Source organism: Acipenser ruthenus, chromosome 12 (genome assembly GCF_902713425.1).
Source record: "Acipenser ruthenus chromosome 12, fAciRut3.2 maternal haplotype, whole genome shotgun sequence".
In the NCBI taxonomy this organism is placed as follows: domain Eukaryota; kingdom Metazoa; phylum Chordata; class Actinopteri; order Acipenseriformes; family Acipenseridae; genus Acipenser; species Acipenser ruthenus.
This window is the reverse complement of record NC_081200.1, coordinates 16,477,818-16,501,770: the sequence shown is the minus strand read 5'-3', so window position 1 is coordinate 16,501,770 and position 23,953 is coordinate 16,477,818. Positions and strand designations below refer to the sequence as shown.

Sequence of the window (23,953 nt, the reverse complement as noted above, 5' to 3'; positions counted from 1 at the left end):
AATGGTCAAATATTGCCAAATCTAGGTGTGCAAAGTTGGTAAATACCTATCCCAAAAGACTCACAGCTGTAATTGCTCCCAAAGGTGCTTCCACCAAGTATTAACTCATGGGGGTGGAGACTTATCCAATTATGATCTTTCAGTTTTGTATTTTTAATATATAACGGTTTTCCCCTTAACAGTGTGGAGTATGGTGTGTAGATAAGTGGGAAAAAAATCCTCATTTAAATGCATGAAACTGAGGTACTGACAGAACATAATGTGAAAAAAGTTCAAGGGGGTGTAGACTTTCTATAGGCACTGTATACAGTATAGATAGAAAGATAGATAGATAGATAGATAGATAGATAGATAGATACAGTGCCTTGCGAAAGTATTCGGCCCCCTTGAACTTTGCGACCTTTTGCCACATTACAGGCTTCAAACATAAAGATATGAAACTGTAATTTTTTGTGAAGAATCAACAACAAGTGGGACACAATCATGAAGTGGAACGAATTTATTGGATATTTCAAACTTTTTTAACAAATAAAAAACTGAAAAATTGGGCGTGCAAAATTATTCAGCCCCTTTACTTTCAGTGCAGCAAACTCTCTCCAGAAGTTCAGTGAGGATCTCTGAATGATCCAATGTTGACCTAAATGACTAATGATGATAAATAGAATCCACCTGTGTGTAATCAAGTCTCCGTATAAATGCACCTGCACTGTGATAGTCTCAGAGGTCCGTTTAAAGCGCAGAGAGCATCATGAAGAACAAGGAACACACCAGGCAGGTCCGAGATACTGTTGTGGAGAAGTTTAAAGCCGGATTTGGATACAAAAAGATTTCCCAAGCTTTAAACATCCCAAGGAGCACTGTGCAAGCGATAATATTGAAATGGAAGGAGTATCAGACCACTGCAAATCTACCAAGACCTGGCCGTCCCTCTAAACTTTCAGCTCATACAAGGAGAAGACTGATCAGAGATGCAGCCAAGAGGCCCATGATCACTCTGGATGAACTGCAGAGATCTACAGCTGAGGTGGGAGACTCTGTCCATAGGACAACAATCAGTCGTATACTGCACAAATCTGGCCTTTATGGAAGAGTGGCAAGAAGAAAGCCATTTCTTAAAGATATCCATAAAAAGTGTCGTTTACAGTTTGCCACAAGCCACCTGGGAGACACACCAAACATGTGGAAGAAGGTGCTCTGGTCAGATGAAACCAAAATCGAACTTTTTGGCAACAATGCAAAACATTATGTTTGGCGTAAAAGCAACACAGCTCATCACCCTGAACACACCATCCCCACTGTCAAACATGGTGGTGGCAGCATCATGGTTTGGGCCTGCTTTTCTTCAGCAGGGACAGGGAAGATGGTTAAAATTGATGGGAAGATGGATGGAGCCAAATACAGGACCATTCTGGAAGAAAACCTGATGGAGTCTGCAAAAGACCTGAGACTGGGACGGAGATTTGTCTACCAACAAGACAATGATCCAAAACATAAAGCAAAATCTACAATGGAATGGTTCACAAATAAACATATCCAGGTGTTAGAATGGCCAAGTCAAAGTCCAGACCTGAATCCAATCGAGAATCTGTGGAAAGAACTGAAAACTGCTGTTCACAAATGCTCTCCATCCAACCTCACTGAGCTCGAGCTGTTTTGCAAGGAGGAATGGGCAAAAATTTCAGTCTCTCGATGTGCAAAACTGATAGAGACATACCCCAAGCGACTTATAGCTGTAATCGCAGCAAAAGGTGGCGCTACAAAGTATTAACTTAAGGGGGCTGAATAATTTTGCACGTCCAATTTTTCAGTTTTTTATTTGTTAAAAAAGTTTGAAATATCCAATAAATTTCGTTCCACTTCATGATTGTGTCCCACTTGTTGTTGATTCTTCACAAATTACAGTTTCATATCTTTATGTTTGAAGCCTGAAATGTGGCAAAAGGTCGCAAAGTTCAAGGGGGCCGAATACTTTCGCAAGGCACTGTAGATAGATAGATAGATAGATAGATAGATAGATAGATAGATAGATAGATAGATAGATAGTGAGGAAGATAGAACTGAGAATGTGAAGACTGAGTATCAGGGGTATGGGGTTCCTGGTAAAATGTCTTCATACAAGGAAAAACACAGAAACAGAGACCAGGCAAGAAAGTTAAAAAACTACAACCCCCAACCTTTGTCCCATAGAGAACAGACAGGGAATATGAACTATGACTCCCATAATTCTGTAGCAAGTATTCCTACAATTTGATTGACACTCAGAATGGTATAAAAAGGAACCAGTATTATAGACATATGTGGGTGTAGAGGTGAGGAACTGGATTAAGCTGAGCTGAAGGAAATATGCAAGACAGAATGAGCCTAGATTTCACCAACAAGATATAAGATACTGGTTAAGAATGATCATAAACGCCTGAAAGCCATAATAAAAGCAAAAGGAGGACTCACGAAATACTAAATCAGAGGTGCCAATACTTTCGTCATAAACAAATATTTGAAATTGCGTAGTTGCGTTGTTTTTGTCATGTTAATTAGTGGCTAATGTTCACTAAATGCTTATATTGAATATGTTTTCTTGAATTATCTTATATTAGGTGTAGGGTGCTGAAACAGAGGATGTTACCTGTGTGGGTCGTCGCTGAAAATAAAGAGTCAGACACAGAGCAGTGGTTGTTGACACCACACAGGCACGCAGATTTAATAAACACAGGCCCCGACACCAGGGTACCAACTATGGTAATCCTGGCCCCGGATTTAATAAAGAAAACAAAATAAAAGTTTGCCACACAAGGCGAGCGCTTGCCTCACTAAAAGAGACATCCCGCTACAGGAACCTACTCTACGAAACCCTCACTATACTGTTGTACTGTTGAGCCGATGACTCGGGCCTCCTCCTCCGATGACCTCCGGCTGGGCAACGCCTTCACGAGCACCGTCCTGGAGTAGAAGGGTTTTGTGCAGTAGTATTTTCCTCTGGAACGGGCGCTGTCCTCCTCTGTGTATAGAAAGCAACCGTTCACTCAGCGCCCGTCTGTGAAGCCATGGGCTTCTGCGTTCTTAAGCGGGTGTAGGCTCCCCGGGCACGGGCACGCCTACCGATCAGCTCAGCCCTGGGCAAACCTTCCTGTTTACTAAGCAGCAGCCCAGCTACAGGCTTCTCCCTGTCACATGTGACACTACTTTTGTCTCTGACTGTGTGTACAGACACATATATACATTAATGAAATTATATACAATACAGCAAACACATTTTGAATAACACTGCAACAATTTCTCAAAGTATCCACTAGTGGATCTTATCAAAATGCTGCCTATCTTCCTTAAGTGTTCTCTATTCAACTCCCCAATAAAAATCACAGTAAAAAACTATCAAACACAATGTCTGGAGAAAGTACAGCAGTAACCTTTCGAAACTCAGTGTAAATGAATAATACCAAAGCACTGCACAAATGAAGTAGCTCATCCACAACAAATAGCCAAAAATTAGTAGCATGCAGAACACATACCCTTGATAGTAATTTAGAAGCACAGGTTAGCAATATTAAGCAGTTTAAAAACTCAAGTTAAAATAAATAGCAAAAATTGAAGACAAGGAAGTATGTTTTGGTCAAGTTTGGAAATTCTGTGAGTATAGCAGCCAACTGGAGACCACCTTTTGTTCTGTTCTCTTCAGCTGCTGGTGGCTGTGCCTGGGGGCTGGGGGGACTAGCTATTCCTTTGGAGGGCAGAGCCAGTGTCCATGCGTACCCAGGCATGTTGGCAGATCAAGTACACCTTTCTTCATGATGGAAAAGGAGTAATTCAAGATGAAAATGTACAATTTACCGTAACAAAATCTGTTTGAGAATGGTCAACATATTTCATGAACCAGAACTTCCACAACTGCCATGGCCCACACAGCCCCCAGATCTCAGTCTAACTGAGCATCTTTGGGATGAGCTGGAACTGGACTTTGAAAGATCAATCCCTTGCAGTGTTGAAAAGTATCGAGTGGGTGTGTCTGTCAAAGTATCCAGACCATGTAAAAGTAGACATAATAGAAGACAGCTGGCCTAGCATTTTAATTTCTTGACTATTGTGTTTTTAACTGCAGGTTTACGTTATTTTGATCATTTCCTTTGCCAGAACTAAAACAGATGCATTTTTCCTGTTCACTTGTGCTTTACACCATACTACATGACTAACTAAGCCAGTTTGGACCTTGTGTGCATGTTGGGCTCGCCTTGCAATACAAAATAATACAAAAACAAAATACTTTCTCAATACAACTCTGCAAATATGACAGTCAGAGAGAATACAGATAGTGTGACAGAGTACTGGACCGCTCACTAGCTCTCCTTTCTCATCGACTGTCCACAACTAGACACCAAGCCCTGCACTTTGCCCGCTACTTGGGTGTAGATATGCAAATTAGCTTAATATTAACTATGAACTCTTAAAGTGGTATGCTGGGTTAATTATAGTAACATGGTCTGATTTCTGATTGATTACACCACTGGAGTGGGTTTTAACTACAGCAGATGGGGCCATATTTTCAAAGCATTTTCTCTAGTGCTTAGGAGACACTGAATTGCACTACTGTTGTTGTTTTGCTATATATATATATATATTGTAAAAGATCGACCCTCGCTCGGGTTCGTTGCCCCTTTAAAAATACGACCCAGAACACAAGAAGTAGATTTTTCAGCGCGTTTGCGCTATTTTTTTAATAAGCACAAACAAAACAAAACAATCAAAATAAACACCTAGCTCCTCTTGGAGCACTAACTCAACCTTCAGGAAACCCTTCCTAACACGGGACAGCTAAGCTGTTTTCCCGTCCTTTCAAAACACCAGTTTGGTACCACACTTTCTTTTCCTTTCTTTTTCTTTCTCTCTCTCTCTCTCTCTCTCTCTCTCTCTCTCTCTCTCTCTCTCTCTCTCTCTCTCTCTCTCTCTCTCTCTCTCTCTCTCTCTCTCTCTCTCTCTCTCTCTCTCTCTCTCTCTCTCTCTCTCTCCTCAGAGACAGCACCCCTCTCTGCCTCCTTCCATTCAGCAGCCTCAAGCAGACTGCCTGCTCTCCTTTTAAACTCCTGCACCTGGGTCTAATTCCCTCATAACGCCCAGGTGCGGATGATAATTAATAATCAAAACAATTAAACAAAACAATTAGAAAATCAATTAGCAAAATAAATAAAACAATAAAGCAATACAAATCAAACAATTAACCAAAAGGTGCATTCTCACATGTTTTTTCTTGCAGGGAGGTTTTAACCCCCTCCCTGCCGTCTCTCACAACCCGCTATATTACAATATATATATATATATAGATATGATTACTGAGATTCTTAACTTTTGAGTCAATGAAAAATTATTTTACCAGTTTTATGGTGCATGGTAGTATGAAAGAGTACCAGTATCACTGATCAAGTTTGGAAAGACATTCTCAAAATAATGACCTTAGTTTCCCCTTGTAAAAGTTTCCTGTAGTAAAAGAGTGGTAAAACATTGGTAAGCATTGTAAAGCCCAGAGAGGTATGGTAAAGCATACTAATAAAAACATACTATGCATTTACCATAGTTTACCGTGGTGTGTTTTAACCATGGGAAAAGCTTGGTAAAACTGCAATATTACTGTAATTTTACAGTAGTAAACTAGTATAAGGGTCTTAAACATAAAGAATACATTAACACAGGAGTGAACTGCAGGGTCTATAGGCAACATAACTCTACAAAGTCCAGTTAGTCTGTATGTCTGTAAGGGAGAGAGTGAAAGCCAGTCAGTCCAAGTGGCAGTGTGTGTGTGTGTGTGTGTGTGTGTGTGAGAGAGTGTGTGTGTCCTGGGATTGAGGGAGGTTAAACAGCTTGGAGCCATGCCATTTGCTCACTCTCAGGAGCTCCTGGATCAGTTAATGAAGGGCTATTAGGTTTCTCTGCTGCCCTATTTCCTTCATAGGATAGCAGAGCACACCAGAGAATACCGAAGCTGTACACATTACAGGAGCTATCAGGTGGCAAACCTACCGCTGGACAATGAGGCACTCACACAGGTGACAATAGAAGATTATGCTGCAGCAACTCACCTTAAAAAATGCTTCATGTTTCTCCTAAGCTTTGATTGCGAAAAGACCAATAGATTTAGTTCTGCAGAAACACAAAACACAGAAGAAATACAGAGACAAGCATTTCAAGAGCAAAGACTCGGAGAAGAGGTACAGTCTACATGTAAATCAGAACAGCATTCTGCTTGAATAAAGGAGGAGAGACAATTCCACCATGAGGTAAGTCTCACAGTGTTTGGTTTTAAATGAAGATGGTACGAATTTTATATCTAGAAGCATGTATTTCTATTTTTGTCTGATTGGAGTTGATATGAAGACCCTGCCTTTTTATAATTACAGAATGGTACGGGACTTTGTTATTAACCATAAGTTATGGTTAGAATGTTTCAGTAATGAGCAATTATAGTAAAGCACAGTTTATACAGTATTTTAGATCAGTAACTAAAAAAGGTGCAAGAGGTTTTATGAACCAGATCTAGATATTCCTAAATATCGTTTTGAGCATTTCACAATACATTAGTCCATGATTTCAAACTTTCACCAAAGAAGCATACAAAGGCAATTCATCAAGTTTCTGGTCCTCTGTAGCAGTGTCTAAGAAGATTATTTTTGTACTGGTTAACTTGGTAATTAACAGCTGTAACACATCATTTTCATTTCACATGGTCATCAGTAAACAGTTTCATCAGTAAGCAGTGATTTTAAAACAGGTGTCAATAATAAGCGTCATCTCTCAGCCATGGTCTATTTGCTGTTCCGTTATTGAATAATAACTGACCTGTCTGACCTCAATAGAAAACAATGGGAGAGCAGTGTCTGGCTGTTGTATAATCATTATTAAATATTGTTGAAAATATTCAGCAAAATCTGTTCTCCAAAAATAGCCCATAGATTAATCACTTATGACTCCTGTAACTTGTGATACAACATCAGTAATAAGTCTAGTCGAGGATACAGAAGCACCTGGCAACCAAGCACGTACCATCAGAGCTGCTGTCTTGCCCATTGTGACGAACTGACTTGCAACAGGGAGATGCAGCTTTTATATATTACCGAATTACTTGAAGAGATTCCATTTTCATACACAATTAAGCAGTCATGAAAGGTACATTTATACAAACTGTACATATCAGTATCGCAAGTGTTTCAATTTGATAGATACTTATACAATGAATTAAAAGCATCCTCCAAATTAACTAATTGATGCTATACAGACGTGCTCAAATTTGTTGGTACCCTTACAGCTCATTGAAATAATGCTTCATTCCTCCTGAAAAGTGATGAAATTAAAAGCTATTTTATCATGTATACTTGCATGCCTTTGGTATGTCATAGAATAAAGCAAAGAAGCTGTGAAAAGAGATGAATTATTGCTTATTCTCCAAAGATATTCTAAAATGGCCTGGACACATTTGTTGGTACCCCTTAGAAAAGATAATAAATAATTGGATTATAGTGATATTTCAAACTAATTAGTTTCTTTAATTAGTATCACACATGTCTCCAATCTTGTAATCAGTCATTCAGCCTATTTAAATGGAGAAAAGTAGTTACTGTGCTGTTTGGTATCATTGTGTGCACCACACTGAACATGGACCAGAGAAAGCAAAGGAGAGAGTTGTCTGAGGAGATCAGAAAGAAAATAATAGACAAGCATGGTAAAGGTAAAGGCTACAAGACCATCTCCAAGCAGCTTGATGTTCCTGTGACAACAGTTGCAAATATTATTAAGAAGTTTAAGGTCCATGGAACTGTAGCCAACCTCCCTGGGCGCGGCCGCAAGAGGAAAATCGACCCCAGATTGAACAGAAGGATAGTGCGAATGGTAGAAAAAGAACCAAGGATAACTGCCAAAGAGATACAAGCTGAACTCCAAGGTGAAGGTACGTCAGTTTCTGATCGCACCATCCGTCGCTTTTTGAGCAAAAGTGGGCTCCATGGAAGAAGACCCAGGAGGACTCCACTGAAAGAAAAACATAAAAAAGCCAGACTGGAATTTGCTAAAATGCATATTGACAAGCCACAATCCTTCTGGGAGAATGTCCTTTGGACAGATGAGTCAAAACTGGAGCTTTTTGGCAAGTCACATCAGCTCTATGTTCACAGACGAAAAAATGAAGCTTTCAAAGATAAGAACACCATACCTACAGTGAAACATGGAGGAGGCTCGGTTATGTTTTGGGGCTGCTTTGCTGCTTTGCTAGAATCTGTGTAGGGCACAATGGAATCTCAAGACTATCAAGGCATTCTGGAGCGAAACGTACTGCCCAGTGTCAGAAAGCTCTGTCTCAGTCGCAGGTCATGGGTCCTCCAACAGGATAATGACCCAAAACACACAGCTAAAAGCACCCAAGAATGGATAAGAACAAAACATTGGACTATTCTGAAGTGGCCTTCTATGAGTCCTGATCTGAATCCTATCGAACATCTATGGAAAGAGCTGAAACTTGCAGTCTGGAGAAGGCACCCATCAAACCTGAGACAGCTGGAGCAGTTTGCTCAGGAAGAGTGGGCCAAACTACCTGTTAACAGGTGCAGAAGTCTCACTGAGAGCTACAGAAAATGTTTGATTGCAGTGATTGCCTCTAAAGGTTGTGCAACAAAATATTAGGTTAGCGGCCCCATCATTTTTGTCCATGCCATTTTCATTTGTTTTCTTATTTACAATATTATGTTGAATAAAAAATCAAAAGCAAAGTCTGATTTCTATTAAATATGGAATAAACAATGGTGGATGCCAATTACTTTTGTCAGTTTCAAGTTATTTCAGAGAAAATTGTGCATTCTTCGTTTTTTGTGGAGGGGTACCAACAAATTTGAGCACGTCTGTATTTGTGGTTTTAACTTGGATGGCTATAAAAAACTAATTTAGTGGGAACCAAATATCTAAGTGAGATTGAATTACATCCAGTTTCTATGTAATGTATATTTCAGTACAAAAAAAAGGCATTATAAAAGGAACAAGAATACATTTTTAAGTTGTTTTTACAAAACGAAGTGTGTGCTGTGCAGTACTGCTGAAGAAAAAAGGGGATCCAATGTCTCGCCAATATTTCTCAGCAAATTAAACCTGTTGAGACTTGAGAATTGGAAACAAACAGCTATAATCTTCTCTATAGCATGTGTGCTAGTACCGACTCAGAAGAGGGAACTCAGCACAGAGGTGCAAAGCTGGATGGTTTCAGCTGCGCTCAGGCTTCCTACAAAGAGAGCATAAATATCTACCGAATAGGAAGATGCTGTGAAAAGGCATACAGGCTGCTATTAATACAGAAACGCCATCTAGAACACTCTATTCATGTTAATATTGATATTAACACCATCCTAGTATGTCCTGTGGGAACACACTGTACATTCATAGTGTATGTCACCATTTTTAGATATAAGTAGAGAAACTTGGTACGAACATTCCACAGTTTGTTGAGGAATATACACTGCTGTGCAAAAGTCTTAGACATGTTGTATTTTCTTATTCTGATGCATTATGAGCATCAACAATTTACTCAAAGCCTCCACTGGTGTTTTCTACTATTATAACAACCTTGACTTGCATAAAGAAGGAAATACATTGAGTGAAATAGCTCACATCACTCGATTTTCAAGGTGTGGTATCCGAAACATAATCAACAAGTACAGAGAAACATCATCTGTAATTGACAAACCCAGGACTGAAAGACCCAAAAAACTGTCTAACAAGGAAGAGCAATACTTGAAGATAATATCCTTAAGGAATAGAAAGAAGACAAGCATTGAATTGACAACAGGTGTCGTTGTACATCCATCAACAGTCTAAAGCACCTTTGATCATTGTTCCATAGTCCAATTTCTGTGTTCTTGTGCATATTTTAGCCTTTTAGTCTTGTTCCCCTTTCTTAACAGAGGTATTTTTACTGCAACACATCCTTTAATTCCTGATTTCAAGAGTGACCTTCGTACTGTTGATTTCATGGACAACGACACCAGTGCCTTCTGCCAGTTCTGCTTTCAATTCAACGCTTGTCTTCTTTCTATTCCTTAAGGATATTATCATCAAGTATTGCTCATCCTTGTTAGACAGATTTTTGGGTCTCCCAGTCCTGGGTTTGTCAATTACTTGTTGATTATGCTTTGGATACCACTCCTTGAAAATCGAGTGATGCGAGCTATTTCACTCAATGTTTTTCCTTCTTTATGCAAGTCAAGGTTGTTATAATAGTAGAAACACTAGTGGAGGCTTTGAGTAAATTGTTGATGCTTATAATGCATCAGAGTAGAAAAATGCAACATGTCTAAGACTTTTGCATAGCAGTGTATCGGCATACACTTTTACTTAATATAGGGTTGGGCCACTGCTTGCCTGATCACAGCCTTGACATAGACTCGGTTCTGGAAGGTATCTTGAGGGATACTGACAATAATTCCTAAGTTTGGCCCCTGTGAGTATCCCTACATCTCATACCTGTAATAGCTGTTTACCATTAAACAAAAGTTAGTTATGTTGCCATCCAAATGTTCCAACATTTGTAAGTCTTTTTAGACTACAAGCATTTATTTATATTAATTCATAATGAGACTTCCTTTAAATAAACAGATCCAATGACCGAAGACTTTACATACTGTAGAAACAAAACTTTTACTGAATAACATTTTGTTGCTCAATCAAGCCATTGTGGAGACCAAAGATGGAGTGTTCTCTTCTAATTTCACAAATTCACTTAATTTCCTAAGTAGGTCACGTTGACTGTAATTTGTTCATGTTCTATTCTGTAATGTACTTTCACCAATTCACTGCCCTAATAATTTCACTAAGTCAGATAGTGAAAACAAGGAGGTACATACTCAGCCCCTGCCATAGACTCAGCCCTGCTATTGAGGCTAAAAGCTCTAGAAGAGCTCCTGCAAACAAGCCTGGGCAGTGTGCAGTGGTTGAAACGCTTGCTTCAGGAGTGCATGGTCTCCACGCCAGCATCCACACTGTTAAACAAACATACTGCAGCATTGCCCCTTCTGATACCCAGCCAAGGCACCAATCCCACCCTCTTCCTCAAAGTGCAGGCCTGCTACCTGACAATTACATTGCTCTGTGTTGCATACTTTACTGGATCAAGTGTTTTTTTTAATTTAATTTTATTTAAAGAGCAATTCTCTTACAAATGTCATTTTATTTATTTGTTCCATCCTTCCCTTGTCTTTTCATGATGTTTGCTGAGTGGTTCGGGGTTCTGATACTTCAATATTCAGTTATTATAAATTTGTAAACATTTACGAACGAAAGGAGGTCATTCGGCCCATCTATGCTCATCCGGTTCTTAGTAGCTGATTGATCTCAAAACTTTGTCAGATTGGGTCTTAAAGGAATCAATTGACTGAGCAACATGACCAAGTAACCCATTCCATATTCTCACCACTCTCTGTGTGAAGAAGTGTCTTCTATCCTCAGTCCTAAGTCCTATTTCCACTGATTTCCAGCTGTCTCCTCTGGTCCTGGTTTCTGTGTTGTGCTTAAAGTTGGTTAGGGTTGACTCTGTCAGTTCCTTTTAAAGATGTCAGTCATCTACCCCCTTTATTCTAGCTGAAAAGCCATTTTGTAACATGATATGAATGGAATGAGGAGGTCTGTTCAGTCGTAGACAGTTCCAATTATCCAGACAAGTTCACACACAAAGAGAAAATTATAGTAATTAAAAATAATTACAAGCATAATAAAAAGGTAAAACATTTCATAAAAAAGTGTTTGAAGCTACTTATTTACAGTTGGATTATAATGTGGTAACTGAGCAGCAGTTCACAGCAATAGCACAGTGCAGTATACAGTATGTAAGTGAGTGATTTGAGGTTTTGTTGTTTTCCTCTTAATAATGTCCCCAGCCCCATCATGCCTTGTGAGCCATTGGTTTTTGATTATGAGCAGTGTTTTCATGCTGGGTGTCCTTGGGGAGATCTTATTAAAAGCTCCATTCTAGTAGATATCCTAGCCTAGGAGACTAACCACATTGTACGATTTGACCTGCTGTCCTTATATACCCTGCAATCAAGAGGAAATGCTCGCTTCAGTGAATGTTTTTATAATTCAGTGACTATACAATGTATCCTGTTATCAAGGCAAAGGGGGTGTAGTCCCCCCACCTTCTGTCAGTTTAGCTATTTTGTGTTTAAAAGTCATGTTGAGGAGACCCAGCTCTCTACAGTGCCATTTTTTGAAAGATATGGATAAATATCTATATAAAGTGGATGCTTGTTTCATACAGATATTCTGGAATGGAGTAGCAATGTTAAGGATACAAAGTAACTGAAATTAACACTTTATTTTCTTGTAGGGTTGATTAACATCAGGTAGTAAACCATTGCTGTATATAAAAGAATACATTAAATGTCATGTGTGTGTCTATTAATGCATACGATTTCATCTTCACATTTTGGGCATAATATCCCAGAGACTATTTGATATATTTGAGGGTTATATAAACAGTGCACACTAAATATGTTAGTGACCTTGAAATTGATCTAATATGGCTGTCATGTTGAGGTCATGTGCGTTTTGTACTGTATAGACACTGCCCTTTTTGAGGAGCACAGTTTCACATTTGGCACACTGTATACCACAGTCTTACTTATCCACTTCTTGGTGTATGGTGATAATTTGGATTCAGCTACGATACAGGCAGAAAACTCTCTTTTCCATTCTGTTTCATTAACCCTTCTAGTAATGCTGCTTTCTTTCCAGGGTGGATGCAACCAAAAATCCTTTTAACTTAACAGGCTTTTTTTAGGAAGCCTTCCTGTGGTGGAGCACACCATCACTGAGAAGGACTGGGGGAATCATTCTTTGCCAATGTAAACAGCTACAGGTTTATGTCCTCAGTTAAGTATATGGAAACTATTGCATTTACTGTATGGTTTTAAATAAGAAAATAGAAAAAGGTATACGTACCTGAAATGTGTGTATTTGTAGAGATTAAATGCAATTCTTTTAAAAGCACATTGACTGTTTCAGTTACAATCTCTTCATATTGTGAAGCATGCCGTTTCAGATGGACTAAAATGACGTCGCAGTTGCAATCCACTAACATTAAAATGACATTTTAGACCATTAATAAAAAAAAGAAAATCCAATGTGCACAAACAACGAAGTGTTACAAACAATGTGTTCACAAATAGAGCTCCAGACATTATCACTATTTATTTTTCAACTATTGGAGTCACACTATTAGTTTTTTTTACCCCTACAAGAGACAACTGGAACTCTGCCCCCTATTTGAATGCCTAGATCTCCAATTCAAGTTTCGGTTTATTGTCGTGTTTCACTTATTGTATCCTTGGTAACATTTACCTTCTCCATATGAACAGTAAAGTATTACATAACATCTCTGCATTGCGTAGCAACAGGATGTTAAAAACTTTTTTGATGCCATACATTTTTTTAGGACTATGGAGTCATACTTATATGCATCCAATTAGGACTTTCCACAAACCTGACACTTTCTCATTGTCAGTAAATGCCCCCTGCTGGCACCTGAGGGGAACTGCACAAGGGGTGTCACTGTAAATTTCACTCAAATTTATTTTTTTGATTAGAAACAGCTTCAGACTGCCTGCCAGCTTCATACACAGCCTTAATCCGGACAATGCAATCCCCTCAAGAACAGACCTTCACAAGACGTGAGCAATTTACAAAGCAAATACCAATACAAATACACAGCAGTATTGAAAGGGCAGATCAAACACCAGCCAGGCTAATAAAATAACAAACAGCCAGGCTTTATGGGTCGACCTTATCATCTGTATATGAAGAGAGTATATGAAGAGTAGAAATGAAAGAGTGGGCTTCTTGACGTTGTGTTAAACTTAATCTAGTATTCTTCAAAAATAGCTGATACACTACAGCATACCTGCCAAGTCTCCAGATTTAATTGGGAGACTCACGATTTTGAGCATGATTCTCCCTTCTCCTGATGAGACTCAAGAAACTCCCGATATTGTAGATTGCCAATTGTAATGTATTATTACCTTAAGTAAATGTTCTCTAACAAGCTCTACCCCGCTCTAAGTGCTACCATTGCTGGTACCCTAGTGGAAAGAATCTTGTAAATACTTCAAGAAATAATTGTAAATATTGTAATTAACTCTTGGGCTCCTGTGTGCCGTGGGGGCACCCGCAACCCCTTTTTTACAGGAATTATCATAAGTGTCTACTTTCTTCAATGTTACTCAGAATATTAGGATTGGACCCAATTTGTACACATCTTTGAGGATAATTAAACAGACACAAACGTCATAGGCTTTGCTTTAACTTTAGCTTTCTTCATCCCATAGTTTTGTAATTTTAAAGGTCTGTCACACAGGAGCCTGAGCCAGTGAAACAATGTAGAATAAACACATGCTCTTCAATTTAAAATCTTAACGATAAACCTGCTTTTCTGACGATCCTCTTTGATTATGCCAATAAGCTACCGAATTAGAAGCTGGGGTGTACAATACCAGTATAGGGGCATGTTGCAGACGAGGGCTAAGGTTTATGCTAAGGAATGCCAAAACTTGATCACAACAGGGAGAAATCTTTCACTCTGATTGCCTGTTAGGGTACACATGAACATGTAAAACTGCACTAATTGAGACAGTTGATCAGTTCTACTGTATTTTTTGTTTGTTTACAGCAAAACAGATAATGACAGATACTTTTTTGAAATTCAGTTTCAAATGATTTGATAAGAACATAAAAACATTTACGAATGGAACTCAATAAATGATTTAATGAATGAACAAGGGAGTTCCGCTATTACCGATAGAAACAACACAGCAATGCCATTATCATCAGTATACTCAGGGGTTAAATTGGTGGGTAACGGTGCGGAATGGCGTTCCGCCTCTTCAGGATTCTGTTCCTGATAAAAAGTAAAAACTACCAATCACAGAGCACCCACTAGTATACAGTTACAGGAACTGTTTTATGCTACACATAGTAAAACAACGTGCCAAAGTTTATTCCATTGTAATTTTACACTTACACATTTGTCTTGACACCTGGAATGCAATGAACAATTTTAACAGACAGGCAAGGATTTATTTGCTTTCATCTTTATCCTAATTGCAGCTCCTTGACACGACTGCAGATTTCAAAGTATCAAGCTGCACGTACTGCCTTTGAGTTTCTTTCTGTGCGGACATGCACAATTGTCAAAAGATGACGGGTAGTTCACTAACATTTTATAAATAGTGGATGACATAATGCATTATTTAGTATTTTTTCCGAGCTATTTATAAAATCTCGACGGAGAGATCTGTTTAAGAACGCTTGACCCCGTTTTCTTGTCAACTTGTTTAAATCCTGGATACACTCTACAACCAAAGACAGTTTGCTGGTTTATATATAATTAATTAACCTCCATAAGCATTGCAGTTTGAGTAATACCAGGTTTTCCTTTGTGCTTTAATTAAGTGACCTGTACAATATTTGTGGTGCTTCAAATTCAAGTGACACTTGAGAAGTTTAGCAAAAGAATTTTAAAATATGTCTGCAGCCACAAGTAACATACATGTATAGGTAACTCACAAACAGGAATCTATCACTGAGAATATTATAATTGTGTTCACGTTAGACTATATACTATAATTCCATACCAAATACAATACAAACCTACTTGTTTCTAAACTAGTAAACATTTCCTAAATCACCAGCCATGTGTACTTCTAAACATTATTTTCTCTTTCAGTCTTTTTTTACAGTTTTAAAAACTCAGAAGTTTAGAGCACTCCAGTGGGCTAAACAGAGCTCTCAAACATGTCTTCTTTCTAAGCTGATCCACCAAAGTGTAACCACTAACCTGTTCCCCTGTAACACTTCGCCCCTAGTGGTTGTAAGAAATGCATCAGTAAGAGATACTATTCAGGGCATTGCTGCAGGGGGACAGGTTAGTGGTTACACCAGGGGTGTCCAATCACAGTCGTGGAGGACAATCCCAATCCAGGTTTAACAGGTACAATGATGTAATTAACTACTTCAGGGTCTGGATGGAGGTTTAATTGGTTCAATGGAACACTTTAGAACAGGGTTGAAACAGAGACCTGGAGAGGATGGGCCTACTTTGGCCACTCCAGGGTTGCACTCTGGTGTATGAACTGCTTAAAGAGAACACATGTTTGAGAGCTCTAATGAAGACACTTTACTGCTGTAAAAAGCCACCAAGATGGAATGACTGAAACAGAAAAATGATATACAAAGAAGAACAATACATAAGACACCTGTGATATTTCAGACCTGTGCCAAATTGCTCTCTGAAGTAGTGGATTTTCTCATATGCATGACTAAATCCCTTTGTAGTTTCATCTTTTCTCATTGTTTTTTTTTCTTTGCAGTGCAGTTAACTTGACAAGCTCAATTACCCAGAATGAATTAAACAAACAATAAATAACTCAGCGTAGAAGGATTGTGGGAGGATATTGTAGGCATTTGAATTCTGTTTTTTTTGTAAGTGAGGGGACCATGCTATTCAATACACATAATCCCCAATACAGGCTTGCAGTTTACTGTGTCTCAAAGCCCTGCTTCACCCCGGTGTATAAAGTAATGTTCATGTGCATTGTACAGACTGTCTCCATAGAAAACCACACCTAGTCTGCCTGCGAGATGACTGCAGTTATGTGCAATAATTCACAGTGAAGTGCCATTCCCATTTTGATGAGAAGTGTGAGTTTAAATCCAAGACAGTAGTGCTCAATAAAAAGGGGGCTAAGAGCTACCAAGCTGTTTGGCCAGTCAACTTCTGTATATAATACTGAAGAAGTACGCTCTCTTAAATGATTAGCATTTTTCCACTCCAACTTTCATCTTTCAGCCTTATTTACCCTATTTTAATGATCTAAACAATGGCAGATCCTAATATTGCCACCTTAAAATGTATAATCCTGATTAACTTTGTTACCCTGTATTACCATTGAATGTAAGCAATGTTAGTGCACTGGCTTACAGATTTTCACATACCGAGACAACAGTTAATCAAGAATAATCACACAGACTCAGGTATTCAAAGTTTAACGAATCACAGTATATATTTAACACTTCGGTCTATTAACACTTAAATGGATCAAGTGATCGCAGATCTACTTCACAGACAGTCCAGGCAGCCTGGTGTCTTTGCAGACTAACAGCATTAATAATATTGTTACCTCCTGCCCGTCCATCTCGGTCGGCTTACTCACTGGCTTACCCCGGGCAGGTCGCTGCGCGAGTCTCGCAGATCGTTGGAGGGTGGATGGAGACCAAAGGCTTGCTTTATCCGGCGGCAGAAAATAAGGCACTGACTCAGCCAGTTTAACTGAAACCAACCGTTTATTAAGAAAACAATGTAACAGTACAGAGGTTGTATTCAGCACTGCAAGGCCCTCCGTGTAGTACACTCATACCGCAGCACAGTCCCGCAGTACCGTACCTCACCCTAACGCAGCTGGGAATCAGAGCGCGCCAATACTCCCGCTCCGAGTTTATATAACAAGGATCCTTCCCGCCACACAAATGTAACAATTTCAGAGACAGATGTCACGTTTTCACTTTTCACGTTCTCTTTTATTATATTATTTGCTCTGCACACACTCTTAACTCAGGGGAGACGTTAAGGAGGACAGAGATGTTTAAAACTCCTAGTGGTTTATGTTCGAGCACTGGACGAGCGGTGTGTCCTTAAAACCTTTTTATTTAATCAAGAAAATCACTCAGACTCATTTATTCAAAGTTTTACGAATCAGAGCAACATCAGCGCTCCTTTGTTTTATTAAAATGCCTTTAATATTGGTTTAGTAGTTTGCGCATACTACCAAAACCCGAAAACATGTAACAATAATTAGCAATCCTAAGTTTATTACAAGCTTCAGCATTTAATACTTCAATAACATAATACAATTATATGTATTCAGTGCAGCCCTCAGGCTGGTTAAGCACAAAGCCTACAAGCACCCACTGCTATGTTTTAGCACATTCAATATAACACCCTCAATACCAAAACATAGTTTCAAAACCTCATAGCAATACAACCAATAAATGTGAGATACAATAATACCATTAATATGCTTACCTCCTATTATAAGGAAGAGTAGCGTGAACAAAAGAGAAGGACTGTTCTGTAGAGATCTGCAAAGGATGGACCACATAGCTCTGCCCAGCTTGATTGTGGTGGTCTCAGTGTGATCGGCCCAGGGTTTTTATACAATTTTCGTCCCATTGAAAGCAATGGGAGGCCCCAATTAGCTCCAATCATCAATCTATATTGACAGTCCTTATCTCTTGGCAAACAGTAATCTCTAAAGAAGTTAACCAACTCTTCAGACTCAATTGGAGTCATATGCCAACAAATCAACACTAGCCCATGTTCTCATCCACTCATTCTTGGCCCCCCTCCTTCATCTGAAAAGTTAGGTGAAGCAGAGTTCACAAAATCCCTGCAACCTTGATTCACTACTTAATATGGGTGCATTATAAAAAGGAGTGGTGTTTTAAATATATGCAACACCAATATAAGAAAAGTGGTGTTTTTTGAATATATGCAACACCAATAGTTATATCATAATATAGCAGTTATAGTTATAATGATTATAATTGATTACATGAACTTGGCTTTCAAAAATATATTCCCTCATGTCATCTCACTCTCAAATTAATTTCATTCTTTCCTTACAGGTGTGTGTTTAGCAGGTATTATAGGGAACTTCTATCTTATATCTTTTTAATGTAGAGTTTTCTCCTGTAAAGCTGTAATGTTTTTCTCCTATGGGCCCCTGGTAGCTTGAACTTAATTGACATCCAGATGACCCTGTATTTTTCAGCTATACACATACTGGCTAAAACCAGCTTGCTGGAGACACCTCTTTTCTTGCCAAGTTTAATAGTGATTAATGTTCCCTAGAACTTTCCTTACACCTGTATCTTACGTGCTTGTTCCGCCCGGCAACTAACTATCTTAGGTGCTAAGACCATCCGTTCTAACTCCCTATTTTTGCAGTCCGGCCCGATACTATAAGCCTTCTGATAAAAAAATTCTGGCTTCTTCCCACCAAAGAGGCCTTCCAGCAGCTAATATTAATTTCTCCAAGGGCAGGCTGATAGAGAGTTCAAGAAGACAGGTCACATAGAGTTTACTCTCCTAAAACCTATCTCCTGCTTTTATTCATCATTATTTATTCAATCCTTTTATTTTGTATTTTAAACACAACATCTTTTTATGCTGCGTCTTTTAACTTCAGAGTCAAACTAGTACATTACTTCTTATAGCGTATGGCTGCTAACCTTATTACTTTCTGCTAGCAGCAGTATATCCGCAATATTACAATAGGATTTTATTCAATTTTTCTACTCTCTATTTGTGGTGTATCTTCTGACAATGCTTATTTTCTTAAGTTAGAGTCTGCTTTTACTCTAGGTTGTTCTTACTCACCTACTTATTTTAAAACTGAATTACAAGCAGAAACCTACTCAAAGCGAGGTCTTTTAATCCTTTTCTGTTTTTCTCTTTCCCTTAAGAATACTCCTAACTCCTTTTCCCTTTATATTCAGAAGTTATAATTCTTGAATGTAAGCACACAGTAATTCTTTTCATTTAATTAGGACTCAGTTTTTAACTATGCTCATCTTGATAGAAAACAGCTTCAGGTATGCTATCATATTAAGCAAAGTGAATCATATGATCTTATACATAAAAATTGTTCATAGTATTTCATACTAACAATAATTATCACTACCTATGATTATATGTTACCACAGCAATCTATACCATTTAAAACAAGCATATTAACATACATCTATTAGTACAGCATTATTCTGTAGTCAAGCTGAAAAGTCTTAACAGAGATTTCAGCACTAAATTCTGGGAATCGTGCCAATTTTAATAAGAGACTGCTCAAGGCCGGCCAGTGTATCAAGTTGTACCAGATTCTGTTATACGGTCTTACAGAGAGAGAGCACTTTACAGTATTCGTTACAGACTAAAGATTATTCAAACATTACAAATGGTTACAGCACATATCATCTCATTAATACATTTCATTTTTAAATCATCCAGTCCATGTCCAATGTTTCAGCTCGTTCCCAGCAGGACTCCACTTCTGTCTTGGGTTCAGCTCGGGTCGGCTCTGCAAACACCACAATACCTATTTTGCTCTACATTATTAGTGGGCAGACTTAATACAACCAATTTCTTACTACACATAATAACTGGTTCGAGGTCACCCGTGACACAGAGGAGAGAGTGCTTGGGGGTTTCAATACATAAAACACAACCAATACATACAGTTGACAATACAAACACAGGAGATATTCACATACACTAGACCCCACTAGTATAACAATACCCCCTCCTTAAGGGTCAATCGTCCCGATGACACCAAATTGCATTAACACCACATTGCTCCCAGTTGTATGGGTTTATTTATTTATTTTAACCTACAGGGCTACTCCCCATTGTACCTCCAAAGGCGGTCCTGATGAATAATTTTAGGTGTGGACCTGTTATCTTTCCTAATGCCATACACCACCTCATTTACTTTCTTACACACTGTATATGGCCCTTCCCAATCTTTTTGCAGTTTAGGTGACCTACCCTTGTACCTCCGTGGGTTATGAAACCACACTTTGTCTCCCACTTCATAAGTGTCAGCCACAGCTCTTACATCATAACGCCGCTTTACCTGGTCAGCAGCTGATTTTAAGTTTTCCCTTACGAACCGGTGAACCCGCTCGAGAGACTGCTGCAGGCAATCAGCATAGTCCAGGGGATCCTCAAAGCTAAGAGGCGCATCGGGAGTTCCATAAACCAGCCTCACTGGTGAACGGAGCTCCTCTCCAAACATCAGTAGTGCAGGTGTGCACTGTGTCATTTCATGTTTAGCCGTTCTATAGGCGAACAACAGTAAGGGGATGTGAGTATCCCAATCCCGCTGGTTCTGATCTACAAACAGGGCTAACTGGTTTTTGAGAGTGCGTATGTACCTCTCCACCATGCCATCAGACTGAGGCCTTAGTGGCGTGGTGCGTGTTTTCCGCACACCCATCAGCTGACACACCCTGGAGAAAATCTCCAATTCAAAGTTGCGGCCCTGGTCTGAATGCAGTTCACCGGGCACGCCAAACCGAGTAAACATCTGAGAGACCAGTGTCTGGGCCACTGTGTTGGCATCCTGGGTAGGAATGGGGAAGGCTTCCGGCCATTTAGTTAGGTAGTCCATAGCAACCAGCAGATACTGATTGCCAGACTCAGACCTTGGAAATGGGCCAGCGATGTCGACTGCTACACGCTGGAGCCGGTCCCCCACTACATACTGCTGCATTGGAGCATGGCCCCGCCTCCGTGGACCCTTCCTCGCTGCGCAGTCTGTACATTTCCTACACCACCTCTCACAGTCCTGCTGACACTTTACCCAATAGAAGCATTCCCTTACCTTTCCCAGGGTTTTGTCTACCCCAAAGTGCCCACCGGCTCGGGTGCTGTGGGCCAGGGTTAGCACTTCACTTCGCAGGGACCGGCACAGTGGCTCTGTAGCTGTATTACTTTCGCACTGGCCCTTCTGGTAGTCCCCTTTTCCAGCACCTCCCTCACAGCCCTTCTCAACCGTGGCAGCATGTTCCCCTCCCACCTTGCTACACTCCCGCTGCTCTACTCTCGAACAGAAGCTGCAATTAGTAACAGAACAGGGCCGCCTAGAGAGAGCATCAGCATTGCCATGCTTTACGCCCTGCCGGTGTAACACCTTAAACTCTGCTGCAGGTGTTGCAGCCACCTTGCAATCTGGCCCTCTGGGTGCTTGAACCTGAAAAGCCACTGTAAAGCAGAGTGGTCAGTACGTACAACAAAAGGTCGGCCATACAAATAATGATGGAAATGTGTGACACCTTTTACCACAGCTAGCAGTTCTTTGCGAGTGGTGCAGTAGTTCCTCTCTGGTGCTGTCAGGGTCTGGCTGTAGTAAGCTATGACCCTCTCCACTCCATCCTGGACCTGTGAAAGGACAGCTCCAACTCCCACGTCACTGGCGTCTGTGTCCAGGGTGAATGGGAGGTTAAATTGAGGGTAACCTAATAAAGGGGCAGAGCCTAAAGCCTGTTTGAGGTGAATAAAAGCACTCTCACATGCTTCACTCCAGTAGAACATCTGTCCCTTCTTTGTCAAAGCATGCAGCGGCTTAGCAATGTCTGCAAACGACCCAATAAACTTCCGATAGTAGGAGCATAAACCCAAGAAGCGGCGTATCTCAGTTACATTTACTGGCCTAGGCCAGTTGCTAACTGCTGCTATTTTGTTGGGGTCTGTAGCAACACCCTGTTCACTAACTATGTGTCCAAGATAAGCCACCTCCTTTTTAAACAGCTCACATTTAGCAGGGTTCAGTTTTAAACCAGCTTTCTTGAGTTTCTCAAACACTTGTTCTAAATTACTTAATGCCTGTGAAAATGTGCGTGCGTGCACCAGCACGTCATCAAGGTAAACAAGACAGACTTCCCATGGCAGGCCCACCAGCACCCTCTCCATAAGCCTTTCAAAGGTGGCTGGCGCATTACAGAGACCAAAGGGCATCACATTGAACTGGTACAAGCCCCGCCCAACTGTGAATGCCGTCTTCGCTCTATCAGCATTGTCGACCTCCACCTGCCAATACCCACTCTTTAAATCAAGTGTGGAAAACCACACAGAACCACTCACTGCTTGAAGTGTGTCATCAATCCTCGGCAGAGGGTAAGAATCTTTCTCAGTAACCTCATTCAGCTTCCTATAGTCTACGCAGAATCTAGTGCTGCCATTCTTTTTCTTCACTAGTACTATATGCGAGGCCCATGGACTACTGGAGTCCTCAATAACCCTCTGTCTCTTGAGGTCTCTAACAATGCTTTCCACCTCCCCTTGTTTAGCTATTGGGATCCTCCTAGGGGCCTGTTTAATTGGTGTTGCATTGCCAGTATTTATTTTATGTTTTACCAATGCAGTCCTACCAAAGTCATCCTCATCTTTGCAAAAAATATTGTGGTGCTCAATCAGAAATGCTTTAAGTTGTCTCTGTTGTTCCTCGTTTAGCTCAGCTCTGCTGCTTTCCCACAAACCTGTTAAGTAGTCAGGCAGTGTTCTGAGAACTAAACCACTTTTTAGTCTACGGCAATTCTTAAAATCACCACTGGGTGGCGGCTGGCTGCGTGAGCAGCACTCTGCGCTCTCGGCTTGTACAATTGTTGCTGCTTCCCATTCAGCTAACACTTGACCCTTTTTAATCACTTTGTCGGTGTAGGAGATATTTAACAGCCTTATGGGCACCGTTTTCGACTTTAGATCTACTACAGATCTTGCGACTAAGATGTCAGGGTAGTCTTTGTTTTTAGGATCATTTTCGATTACGCCCCACTGCGAGATACAAGCTCTTTCGCAGTCTAACTTGGCCGCTACGAATATCTCAGAGCCTGCAGGAACAGTAAGTCTACGCCCTGCTACAACACGCCCACAAAATGAGGGTTCTGATTCGGTCTGCGTGTGGCTTAATGCAAGCTCTGTGCCATTCAGTGACAGTACATTTCTTTGCATATCTAAAATCCCACGATGTGCCTGTAATAGATCCAAACCCATTAACAACTCGTCAGTAATATCAGCTACCCAGACCCTGTGATGAAAGGAGTATTGTCCAATCAGAAATTTTAGCTCGCCAGTCCTAGTTGCTGACGTAACATCTCCGGTTACAGTCTTAATGTTGCGAGTCTCCGGAGCACTACAATCTGATACTTTTGGTGCTATCTTCTCGAATAGCTTGGGACTCATGACAGTCAAATTTGATCCGGTATCTATTACGGCATCGACATGCAACCCTTCTATGACACAGCGGATAACCAAACCACACGCAGTCCCCAGTTTCCCAACCTTAAACACAGTTTTAGAGGCCTCCTTTACATTATTTCCCAAGTTCAGCCCCGCAAC

The 23,953-nt window shown here is 40.1% G+C and overlaps 1 protein-coding gene and 1 long non-coding RNA gene across 2 annotated transcripts in view; one reads left to right on the top strand and one right to left on the bottom strand.

Moving 5' to 3' along the window:
* Positions 1 to 2,036: 2,036 nt before the first annotated feature.
* On the bottom strand, positions 2,037 to 18,746 carry LOC131740062 (uncharacterized). Its single transcript, XR_009330694.1, has 3 exons — positions 18,086 to 18,746; positions 6,063 to 6,123; positions 2,037 to 2,995 (listed from the first exon to the last, which is right to left on the bottom strand). It is a non-coding gene; the product is annotated as an uncharacterized LOC131740062 (long non-coding RNA).
* The window catches only part of LOC117417481 (galactose-3-O-sulfotransferase 3-like), a 115,340-nt gene continuing 97,107 nt past the window's right edge, over positions 5,721 to 23,953 (top strand). Inside the window, exon 1 of the mRNA XM_059034612.1 lies at positions 5,721 to 6,260. Coding sequence (XP_058890595.1) covers positions 6,256 to 6,260 — 5 coding nt within the window. The 5' untranslated portion in view covers positions 5,721 to 6,255. The remainder of the gene's footprint in view (positions 6,261 to 23,953) is intronic.